At 35.4% G+C, this 12,118-nt stretch overlaps 1 protein-coding gene across 1 annotated transcript in view; it reads left to right on the forward strand.

The window, feature by feature from the left end:
- The window catches only part of LOC106875903 (GON-4-like protein), a 79,860-nt gene that overhangs the window by 20,646 nt on the left and 47,096 nt on the right, over positions 1–12,118 (forward strand). Inside the window, exons 6-12 of the mRNA XM_014924219.2 lie at positions 729–909; positions 1,164–1,292; positions 2,463–2,553; positions 4,720–4,810; positions 7,775–7,861; positions 9,228–9,366; positions 10,154–10,292. Of these exons, the coding sequence (XP_014779705.1) occupies positions 729–909; positions 1,164–1,292; positions 2,463–2,553; positions 4,720–4,810; positions 7,775–7,861; positions 9,228–9,366; positions 10,154–10,292 (857 nt within the window). The remainder of the gene's footprint in view (positions 1–728; positions 910–1,163; positions 1,293–2,462; positions 2,554–4,719; positions 4,811–7,774; positions 7,862–9,227; positions 9,367–10,153; positions 10,293–12,118) is intronic.

Consider the following 12,118-nt stretch of genomic DNA (forward strand, 5'->3'; position numbering starts at 1 on the left):
TTTTCGTGCGGGTGACACGTAAAAGCACCCACTACACTCTCTGAGTGGTTGGCGTTAGGAAGGACATCCAGCTGTAGAAACTCTGCCAAATCAGACTGGAGCCTGGTGTTGCCATCCGGTTTCACCAGTCCTCAGTCAAATCGTCCAACCCATGCTAGCATGGAAAGCGGACGTTAAACGATGATGATGATGATGATGATGGTGTATGTTTGGACAGGGAAAAGCAATATGCTACACAAATTGTCTGAAGTGAAGACTGTAAATAAAACTATACATTACTATATTTCATTCAGTGCTGCTTAATGCACCTTTAATTTATGAATATAGTATACAGGAGTTGATTTAACTGACCATGACCCCAGTCACTGTCTTCTGTTGTAGCTTAAGGTTAACTTGAGCCTTATTTGTGGAACTGTGTAAATGGAAATAGGAGAAGCTCATCAGTCGAACTGTGCATGTATTTCAGAGATGCAGCCTTGTCTCTCTCTCTCTCTCTCTCTCTCTGTATGTGAATATTCAGCCACTTACACAATAGGTAGATCCATTGACCAAGCATTTTAACATTCCATTATTGAAACCAACAAGGACTTCCATCATATATACACATCATTTAACTTGGGGCTTATGTCTTATTCAAGACAATAAAATCATTGAATGTACTTCTTCATTGGCAGCAATTCGTGCTCTCCTGTTGTACTCTAAATTACTTACACTCTTGTTTTTCACAGGAGGACGTGTCTGAAGAGACAATTGCCCGTCGAACTCGTTCTAAACTACCTTTGCATGACACGTCTCTGACTGAATTAGAGGCTCATTTTGTAGCCCCTGACATTACTGAAGATATGTATGACACAGAGTGCAATGATAAAGATTGGAAAGACTTTTTAAAATCACTCACCAAAAGCCAAGGTCAGTCAATTAATCTCTGTATTTGTTTTCTTTCATTTACTCTTCACTACATTCTCTTTCCTTTTCATTCTTTCTTTCTTCATATCATCATCTTTCCTTCTCTTTCTTTTTTACAGTGGTTCCTCTCCCACTTTAATCACATTCTTTTTTACCCTTATTCTACCTTTCTATTTTTCTGCCTTCATTCATATTTTTTCCTTTTATAATCTCTTTCTCTCTCTGCCATTCTTTCTCACTTTGGTTCATCATTACAGATGTAGAAGACCCTAGTGAAGCCCTCGATGATGATGCCAACGACCCAGAATATAACTACTTAGCTGAAGCTGAGAATGAACTGCCAGATGATGAAGACTTTAGAAATGACCGGTTGGTGCGTGTGTCAAGTGAGTTATCTTAACCCTTTTGATACTAACCTGGCCGCAGGCAGCTGGAAAACTTTTTGGTTCAAACAACCAACCTGGCTGTCGCCGGCCAAGCGTATCCATTGTTATTTAAATGTGAATTTGAACTCAAATCTCATTAGTACATTTGTGAAAACGTGATTTCATTTTGTAAATAGTTGTGTTATAGTATCTGACATTGTCTGACATGATATCTGAACTCAGTGAATTTTGAGAGATTTTTTTCCACATTTTTTCTGCGTCGATTTTTTCAACTTTGAAAATGAATAAGAGTTTCATGCTATCAAGCAGTGAATCCGAATTTGAGGGTTTTCCAATGGAAGATATGGAGAAATTGAGAAAAAGAATCAGTGAAGTACAAAAGCACATGGTGTATGAGATTGAATCAGATATTTCTGTATCTGAAACTGAAAGTGACGATAGTGACAGTGAGGACGATTTTACACCTGAATGGAGTAATAAGTTAGAAAATATTTTTATTAACACTTTTTCTGAGGAGACAGGGTCTACTCATAGTCTTTCTCAAGAACCAAAACTGTTAGACTTTTTGTTCCTGTCCCTCTATCATACTTTCATATTTCTCAGTACTATACTCTCCTCATGGGTTTTATTTTGTCTTGTGATTATTTGGTGCCATGAAAAGAAGTACTCAGTACACTCAGTAAAGTGGTTGGTGTTAAAGGCATCCAGCTGTAGGCATCATACTAAAGCAGTTATTGGAGCTTGGCACAGCTCTCTCGCTCATTAGTTCATGCTGAACTGTCCAACACATGTCAGTATGGAAAAAGAGATACTAACCCTTTAGCATTTAAACTGACTGTATCCAACCTAATATTTTACTTCCTTTATGTTCAAAACAAGCCAGATCCAGCTCCTTACACCTATCCCACAATATTCCCAAAGTAAAGAATCACATCACAAATTTCACAGCTATCAGATAATGCATAATTAATTCTAAATAGTGTGAATAAATAAGCATTACATTTGATAGTAAAATCTGAATACTAAAGAGTTAAAGGAAGGTGATGATATGAAAAATTAGAAAAGTAATACAGGTTGTTCTTGTAACACAAACTATTTTTGGCTGGTATCATTATACCTAAGTTTTTTTACTTTTGACTGTTTTACAAGTTGTGTTGTTTTTCCTTTCAGAGAAAGAGTTGCATGGTCTGTTGGATGAATTGTTTAATGAGGATGCAAATGAAGAAGAAGAAACTATGTTACAACCAAATATTTTGACTGGGTTTGTTGTATTAATTTGTTTTTTACAATTCACAGATTCCTATTTTTGTGTAAATAAGGTTGCCATCTCGTGTTGAAATATCAATCAATCTCTTTCTCCAAATTGGGCGAGCTTCTCACTCAAAAGTATATGTTGAACATATATTTCAATGAAACTGAAGTGGTTGAGAACAATCATAAACACTGAGAGTTTATTGAATCTATATGTACTGTATTTGATGGCATATAAGATACGTTTTTTCCTCAAAAAACTCACCCTGGGTCCTATATACAGTCTGGTTTATATTACTTGCTTTAATGCATTAAAAACTTTTTTTCTCTGGCTATGTGCTGTTGAAATTTGGCTGCATTTAATTTGGCCATACATCTTTTATGCCATCAGATACAGTATTACTGGGGAAGAATGAGCTCCTTTTCTGTTTTTGCTACTTTTCTCTGTATGCAACAAACATTTTTTAAATTGGATTAAATCTCTGAAAATACTTGAATAGAGCAAGTATGGGAAAGTAGTGACTCTAGAGCAAGTATATATAAGTAGAGACACTAGAAAATTTTTGGGTAGATAGCTTTCAAAAAACATGGGTGTCTTTGGCAGACATAAACAAGCAGAACTTCAGATGTGTTAAATGGTTAAAAGTAGTTAACAATAGAGATAGCTATGAAATGTGGTAGAGCTCAGATGACTCACAAGAATTAGTCAATAGTTTCTGCTACCCACGTTATTTAAATAGAACTGCATTGATTGTTCCAGTAGTAAGGAATGAACTGCAAAAAGTTTCTTTGTGAAAAAGGCAGTTATATGAAGCTTGTGCCCAAAATGTAATGTTGAATGGTAGTGAGATACAGGCATCAAGTATGGGAGATGTGCAGAAACTAAGGTAAAATGAATTAAATATGATCTGTTAAAAGTGTAACACTACTTTGTATGAGAGGTAGTTGGGTATTAAATGAATTTTAAGTGTGCAAGAGAAATGCCAGTTTACAGATGTACTGGCAATAGAAATGCTGTGATGATAGAGATTTGTTTGACCAAAGAAGCATGGAGTGAGATAGTGAGGTCAGACTCCAAAAATGAAATGATACAAAATTGCAGTGATTGGTAATTTTGGAGATCTGTCCAACTCTGCCAATATGAAAAAGGGGACATTAAAACAAATTCCATTCTTACTTTACAGTTGAATGGTTCATGGTAGGCAAGGAAATTTACTGTAAAAAGCAATTGTTTCTACAAATAAATCCCCTCCACCTGTGTAAGCATGTATAAATGGGTGTGAAACAGTAAAACTATGGGGTAGGATAGCTTTGCCAATGTAATTTTTGAGATATGTTTACATTCATCTTTCCATTGATCAGTGGTTCTTAAACATTTTTAACCTATGGATTCCTTTGATTACTATTTTATTCTAGTGGATCTCCATAACCATTTGATGTTTTAAATACTAGTTTTATAGATAAATCCTTTAAAATTCCTATTTTGTTTTTCACATGTTCTCATGTTCACCCAGCAAGAAACATGTTGGACTATGTTAAACATTAGAGAAAAAAAAAACCTAGCTGTTTCTTGCAATAAATACATCTAAAGCAAATTTTTCTATGAATCCTTAAAATGATACTGTGGAGCTCCAAATTACTATTTTGCTTGTGTAGACCCCCAAAAAAATCTTACGGACCCTGGTTGAGAACCATTGGAATAGGTGTTTGGATGATGTCACTTCATAGGTTGGTAAAATGTCTTCTGCTCCAGGTAGTATATGACAATATCAGTGATCTAAAGGGGAGTAGATAGACAAGACAAAATCACCTCAACTATCCAGTTGTTGCCTACAACTCAGTGTGACTAATTATAAATGGGTTTTGTGAAGGTCTAATGCTCAGACATTGGTGTAACTTAATTCATATCTTCGTTTAATATTACCACCACCACCACCACCCCATGGTCCTTGGATGCCCTGAGAGGAGTCCTTTCTTTTGTAAGTACTTGGATCCAGGTCTCTAGTTCGAAAATATCTCCTTCCTCTTCCCCTCTCAGCTCCCACTAGTCTTGATCGGCCTGTAAAGTATTATAATCACTGTCCTTCCCTCCTGGCTAATAGATTAAAGAATAACATCTTGGAAATACAATCTTGATCCTGTTGGTTTATTGTGTTTTTATTTTTTTTTATTTCAGGACTGATATTTGTAAATTTGGTCAACCATCAAATGTAGATATTACTGTCACACCTGAGCAGACTTTGATTATTGCGGAACATGTGAAACAGGTACATACCCAACAAATATTTTATTGTGATAGGTTGCTATATTGTGAATCTGATTCTTCCCCAACACAATATTAAATCGAGACTAAATATATATATATATATATATATATATATCATCATCATCATCATCGTTTAACGTCCGCTTTCCATGCTAGCATGGGTTGGACGACTTGACTGAGAACTGGTGAAACCAGATGGCAACACCAGGCTCCAATCTAAATTTGGCAGAGTTTCTACAGCTGGATGCCCTTCCTAACGCCATATATATATATATATATATATATATATATATATATATATTTACATAAAAAAAAAATGTCAGTTTTATAAGGTCCTTTACTCAACCATCACATTTATATTCTGATCCCGGTTCCTTCTGAGTGTACTTGGCATTTTGCCACACTCTCTATCCTGCTGTCTCCCACTCACTCTCTCCTTCTCTTGTACTTCCCTCAGGTTGGGTAATCATGTATTTACTTTGCAGTAGTGTACTTGTTTCTGTCTTCATTCCTGATCTCTCTCTCTGGCCAGGTAACCTTGTACTTCCTCTACAGCAAGACACCTGTATCTGTCTCACTATAACTTTTTCATCACACAACACAAGATCACCTCCTCCAATGCCTTCTCCCCTCTTGAAAGTTTCATTTCTTTGTCTTGCAAGTACTTGGTGACCTTGTCAGTGCAGGTGCTACTTAAAGGCACCCAGTCCATACTGTAAAGTGGTTGCTGTTAGTAAAGGCATCCAGCTGTAAAAACCTTGCCAAAAATGAACTCGCCTGTGCTTGTGCCATGTAAAAAGCACTACTCACCTCGCCTGTGCTTGTGCCACATGAAAAGCACTAAGCCCACTCTGCTGAGTGGTTGGTGTTAGGAAGGGCATCCAGCTGTAAAAATCCCGCCGAAACAGTTGCAGAAGCTTGGTGCTGGATTCTGCCTGGCCAGCTCTTGTGAAACTGTCCCACCCATGCTAGCGTGGAAGGTGGACATTAAACGATGATGATGATGAATCATTTCACCCTCTCTTACATACTCTTGAAACCTTAACTCGCCTACCCTTCCTGCTTTCCTGTCCTCACTCACTTCTACTCACCTCTATTTTGAGGATCCATCCTGACATCTTCACTGTTATTATCTCTTCTTAACTTCACCCTGGTCATCATCACTCTCTCTTGTAAAATATGAGTAGCCTTGTAGCATCTCTACAGTAAGAAACCTTTTCTGTCTTGGACCCTTCTTTCATACTCTGATTCCTTATCTCATAGCATAAAGCCAACTCTTTATCTACTGTAGCCCTACTCAACTGAAGGGGATCTTAGTCTTGCTGGTTTGCATGACAACCTCATAAATGCTGATGTCATAACTCAGTACACTCTGTCAAGTGGCTGGAATTAAGAAGGGCATTCAGCCATAGAAACCATTCCAAAGTAGACAGTGGAGCACAATGCAGTCCTTAGATCTTGTCAGACCATCCAACCCATTCTGCCAGCAGGGAACATAGAATTGAATGGTATAATGATTATAGCAGTTATTGTCACCTGTATCAGGTGATTATCTTGAATAGTCCAACTATTTTAGAAACAGGTATTTGATCACTGATCCTGTTTATTTGATCTTGAGTGAAATATCTAATGGCTTATTAATTGATACATTTAATTCTACCCATGTTAATTACAGAAGTTGGTTTAAACTGATACATTTGTACATTATTATTATTGATAACATATCTGTCTTTATGTTCTGAGTTCAGATTCTGCTGAGGTTGACTTTGCCTTTCATCCTTTCAGGGTTGATAAAATAAGAACGAGTTGAACACTAGGGTTGATGTAATCAACTTACTCCCTCTCCATAACTTGCTGACCTTGTGCCCAAATTTGAAACCAATATTAACAACATATGGTGATTTAAAAAGATGTATTAGAATGTATATAGACATGGTTTATTCATACTGATATATTGAATTGTTCATTGATTTAAACTGATACAGTGAATCATACATATACCATATGTGGTGATTTAAACAAAAAGTAGTATAAAGAAAGAACAGCATCAGTATCCACCTATATCTCTGTAATTGCTCAATTTGCTAGAAATAGCAGCCAAATCTCCCTCATCTTACACTCTTCTATCTTAAAAATGGAAAAACACATTGGGCAATTTAATACTTGTGTTATATGCAAAAGGCATGATGGCCTCAGTTGGAATACTTTGACTCCAGGTTTGCTCAATCAGGGCAGACCTGAAATTAAATAATAACAAAGCCCCTCATTAAAAAGCTAACAGAAAAAAAAACAACAACAAATGTCCCCTTACTGATAATATCATTACATGATTCTCATTGCCTCATTTCTAAATATTTTACTGTTTCTGGTGCCTTGCTGTACTCAAGAAGATGACTCATCCTCCCACAGCAAAAGTTTTAAGGCCGCTTCCCCTGATGAATAGGATTGGTCTGCAAGAGCCTTGTATCAGTGCCACATAAAAAGCACTTGTGTTGGCACCATGTTAAAGCGCTTGTGTTGGTGCCAGTTTAAAAGCACCCAGCACACACACTATAAAGTGGTTGGTGTTAGGAAGGGCATTCAGCTGTAGAAACCAAGCCAAATCAGACTGGACCCTGGTGAGGCTTTTCTGCTTGCCAGCTCTGGTCAAACCATCCAACTCATGCTAGCATGGAAAAACAGATGTTAAAGGATGATGGTGATATTTGATAGCATAACAGACAAATGGGCATATTAGATGCATCCCAATTTCAGCAGTACATATTTAGGGAAAAAGTTTTTAGTGTATTAAAGCATGTAATATGTTGGGTGATTTTCTTTTTCTGACATTTTTTAGGAAAACAAGTGTGTCTTATGTGCCATCAAAGTTTTACAGAACTTATATGTGTTATAAAAGTTTTTACAAAATTTATAGCCATATGTTTGTTAATCAATAATTTTAATTTCTTTTTTCATTTCGTTTCAGCACACCCAACTTCTTTGTCAGCTGGCACTGTTAACCCATGGCCAAGAGGATTATATTAATGAAAGCAATCAATGCATTAAATTTTTGGTAAGTTTATTTCACTGTTTTGCTAAATGGCAGACCCGTCTGGAATCTCTGTGAATGGCTTCCAACTGCTTCTTAATAAGTATGCCTTTCTGTTTCTCAGAAATTATGCTTATCCTGCAAGAATATAAATGTTCTTCTTTATAATTATTTACTGACTACAAGTAGTCATCATAATTATTATCATTTAGCATCTACTTTTCCATGTTGAGGCAGATTTTCTATGGCTGGATGCCCTTCCTTTTCCCAATTCACATCTGTTTCAGGCAAGTAATATTTCTCATGGTCAGACATGTTTTTTATGGAAAACTGGAAATGAATGCCATAGCTTGTATGACAGTGAAGCTCATTTATAACTGTTATGCATTGTCAAGGTGAGGGTACATACATTTACATATATGACTGGCTTCTTTCAGTTTTTGTTACCAAGTCCACTCACAAGGCTGTGGCTGGCCCAGGGCTATAGTAGAAAACACTCGGTCAAGGTGACATGCAATGGGACTGAATCCAAGACCACATAGTTGAGAAGCAAACTACTCAATCACACAATCATGCCTGCAGTAGTGGCTGACATAATTACAGTACTTAAAACTTAAGATCTTTTTCCATAATTAATGAAATATAACTGTTACCACAATGTACTTGTCTATAGTAAAGAATTATTAATCTATATCCAATATTTGGCCTAAATAATTAAATTTGTGACTTGCAGAGACTACTAGTCACTTGAAATGGCATCCAAATCTTCCTCAAATTACACAATATCATCTTAGGGAAAAAAGAAACCTTTGGATAATTTATTCTTTGATACACTATGTTGGAAACAAGATAAAGATGGTTATGGCGAGAACACTTTTGATCAAAAACCTCCTTGATTAGGTTTACACAGTTGCTGCTGCCAATCTATTACTTTAGTAGAGTATCAATATGTTTTTATTTATCTTTTCTTTGATTCTAATATATACTGGCTGAATATACCATCGTTGTGGGCAATTTTCACAATAGAATACCTTTATTTAATTTTTTTTGTTGCATGTCAGACCATGTCTTCTTCGATGGATAAGCCGATGATGAAGTTTTTGCTTTTCCCTTTGGTGCATAGATTAAAAATTTTTTCATAGCTTACTGTTGATGCTTTGTAAGGGTCTTTCCAACTCTGTTGCACTAATGAAATTCCTCTCACACACACATACTCAGCATGAGTGATATATATATATATATATATATATATATATATATATAGAGAGAGAGAGAGAGAGAGCTTGATCTCTAAAAATCATTGGCATCAGTTTCTTTCTCCTTAATATTATTTTTACAATTGATTAGTAATCCAATCCATTTCTTTTCTTTTCATTTTTCTCATTTTCAGCAAGAATTAAAAATGTTTGGTAATCAGAGCCCAGCAAAGGACAAGTCAGTGTTTCTTGCTAGCAACTTGGAAGGATCCTTAAAAGTCCTAGAGGAATTTCAACCAAGTGTGACGAAGAAAAATTTTTGTAAAAGTAATGGTAAATACAAAATTTGTGAATGTGTGTCTGGGTTTGTATTCTGGATTTGTTTGGATGTGGTAGTGTGGATATTAGTTTTAGTTAATTGTATAAATAAACATTGGTTTTGCATGCTTATATGTTGTGTAGCAGTTGGATATGTATTGATGCATCTATAACTTCAAATATATATATAGAATATGCTGTTAGAAGGTTATTTATGCGATATGGTCCCTAATTGGTTCATCTTCTTATATTAGAAATATAGAATTTGATAACCTCTTTACTGATGATATCTCAAGATAACAGAAAAATCTATATCTTTCATTGTGGTATTGTCTTTTAATATAGTTGGGATCAGTTGAATATTGTAATCATTCAATGGAAAATAAAACAAAATATATTTGGCTAATAATCCCTAGATGACAATAACATTAGATTTGGCAGAGTAACATTAAGATCTCTTAACGACATCTGTTGGTCTAATATATAGTCATAGATTTAGAAATAAACAAAACAAATGACTTTGTCAAGGGGCTATCAAATTAATTCCTGAAATTTGTTGTGATATTAAACATTCACTTATATTATTATTATTTAAAAGTTTGTCCAATATTTTAATGTCTAATATTTGGTTTATAATCAACATAAATATACATTGTGTTATCTGTGTTATTATTTCTGCTCACTTTTAATTTCCCTTGCTCAAACTTAACATTTAATCACTGAGAGACTCTTCACCCCTTCTAAGTAATTTATAAAAAACTTTTAAGAATTGCCCTAATGTTCTTTCAATTTCTGTTTGCAGGTTTATCTGAAGACCTAAAAAAGTTATTTGTGGCAAAGTCAGATATTTTCCTGTATTCGCCATTGTTGCCAATATGTGGCTTCACCCCTAAAGTTAAGCTCAGGAATCTTAAACTTACCTTTTCTCCTGCTCAAGACAAGTAAGTAGTGGTGATTTTAAATTTGTGTGTGCCTGTGGATTCTGATCTGATGTTTGTGTATCTAATTAAACAAGCATGCATTGCTACAACGAGATATGTAAGAGTGAATATTCCTGAAACTCTAGTGCAAAGATTATAGAATGGTAATGGGTTTTCAGTGAGCTAAGTTCATGGTGCATTCATGTTCAAGTAATTCCTTACATGTCATTTCTTGTTAATGGTAGCAAAACAGTTACCATATTCCTTTTATTCATTTTATAATATTTACATTTTGTTGTGTCTGGGGAGAGTCATTCTGTTTCAATGCCTTATTAATTAACACTCACCAGTTCAATTTCCACTCATTTACTTATTTATTTATTTTTGTTTTTCTAAAATTTTTGTTGCTTGTTGCAACCTCTTCAATAGTTGTTGATTCTGTCCATTATCGGAACTGCGTTCTTTATGTTTGTTTGTGTGCATCAATGTGCATGTGTATACACATGTATGTGTGTATGCATGTGTGTGTGTGTGTGTGTGTGTACACTTGTATGTATATATTCTGCATATTTATGTGTTTGTACATGTTTATGTGTGTGTGTGTGTGTGTGTGTGTGTACCCCTGTCTCCTTGTGTATGCATATTTGAGTGTGTCTATGTGTGACTGTATGTGTGTCTCCATATGTGTCTTTGTGTATGTGTGTGGAGTGTGCTTGTGTATATGGTCATGTGTTTCCATCTCCTTTTGTGTATGTATGTGTGTGCTTGTCTGTCCGTATTACCTATGTACCTGTTTATCTACTTATCTATCTTTTTATCTAGATATCCATTTACCTACCTATATATATTTGCCTACTAACAAATCTACCTGTGTATGTGTAACTGTGGGTATTGGGGTATCACTACCTTCTACATGTATAACATTTATACTTCTCACTCTAATATTATACTGTTGCTTTTTGTTACTGCTGTAGTGATAGACATTAACACACCTGTGTGTTTAAAAGATGGACTCGTCTGATTGTTATATCGTTGATGACGTCAGAGGGTGTTTTTGAATCTTGCATTTTGCTAAGTAAAAAATAAAAAGTACGTCTTGTGATGACATTAATTTTATCTCCACTTCATTAAATTATATATCCAAACGTTTTAAGGATATAAAAGTGGCGATGAGATATTCGAAGCTTGCGCCAGGCGTTCAAATTTTTTTGGTACGAAATCAAAGAAAAATATCATTTACATGGAAAACTTATTGGCTTGCCTGGTGCAGTTGCAACAGCAACAACAGCAGTTACAATAACAACTACAACAGCAACAATACCAACAGTTGCTGGAATTAATGATGAAGAAGTCTGAAAGTACTTCATGTTCATTCTCACCAGTCGGCGTAGCAAACTCAATTGGAGAATTTATTTATAACTCAGGAAAAGGTACTACTTTTTCTGCATATTTTAGAAGATACGAAGAAATCTTAAAAATTGGAATGACGGGAAGGTGCGACTACTTTTAAGGAAGTTATCCCTTGCCTAACATGAAAAAAAATGTACTTATATTCTCCCAAAGAAACTAGGTGAGATTTGTTTCAATGAAACAATTGATTTTTTGTCAAAAATTTTCAAAAGAAGTTCCTCTTCACTACTCACTTGCAGCGTTTAGATTTAGTTTAAAAAGATGATGAAAATTTCATCACCTATGCTGGGATTGTTAACAGACAGTGTGAAAAATTCATATTAAATGAATTAACGCAGGAGTGGCTGTGTGGTAAGTAGCTTGCTTACCAACCACATGGTTCTGGGTTCGGCACCTTGGGCAAGTGTCTTCTACTATAGCCTCGGGCCGACCAAAGC

The sequence above is a fragment of the Octopus bimaculoides genome, chromosome 10 (assembly GCF_001194135.2).
Source record: "Octopus bimaculoides isolate UCB-OBI-ISO-001 chromosome 10, ASM119413v2, whole genome shotgun sequence".
NCBI classification, from domain to species: domain Eukaryota; kingdom Metazoa; phylum Mollusca; class Cephalopoda; order Octopoda; family Octopodidae; genus Octopus; species Octopus bimaculoides.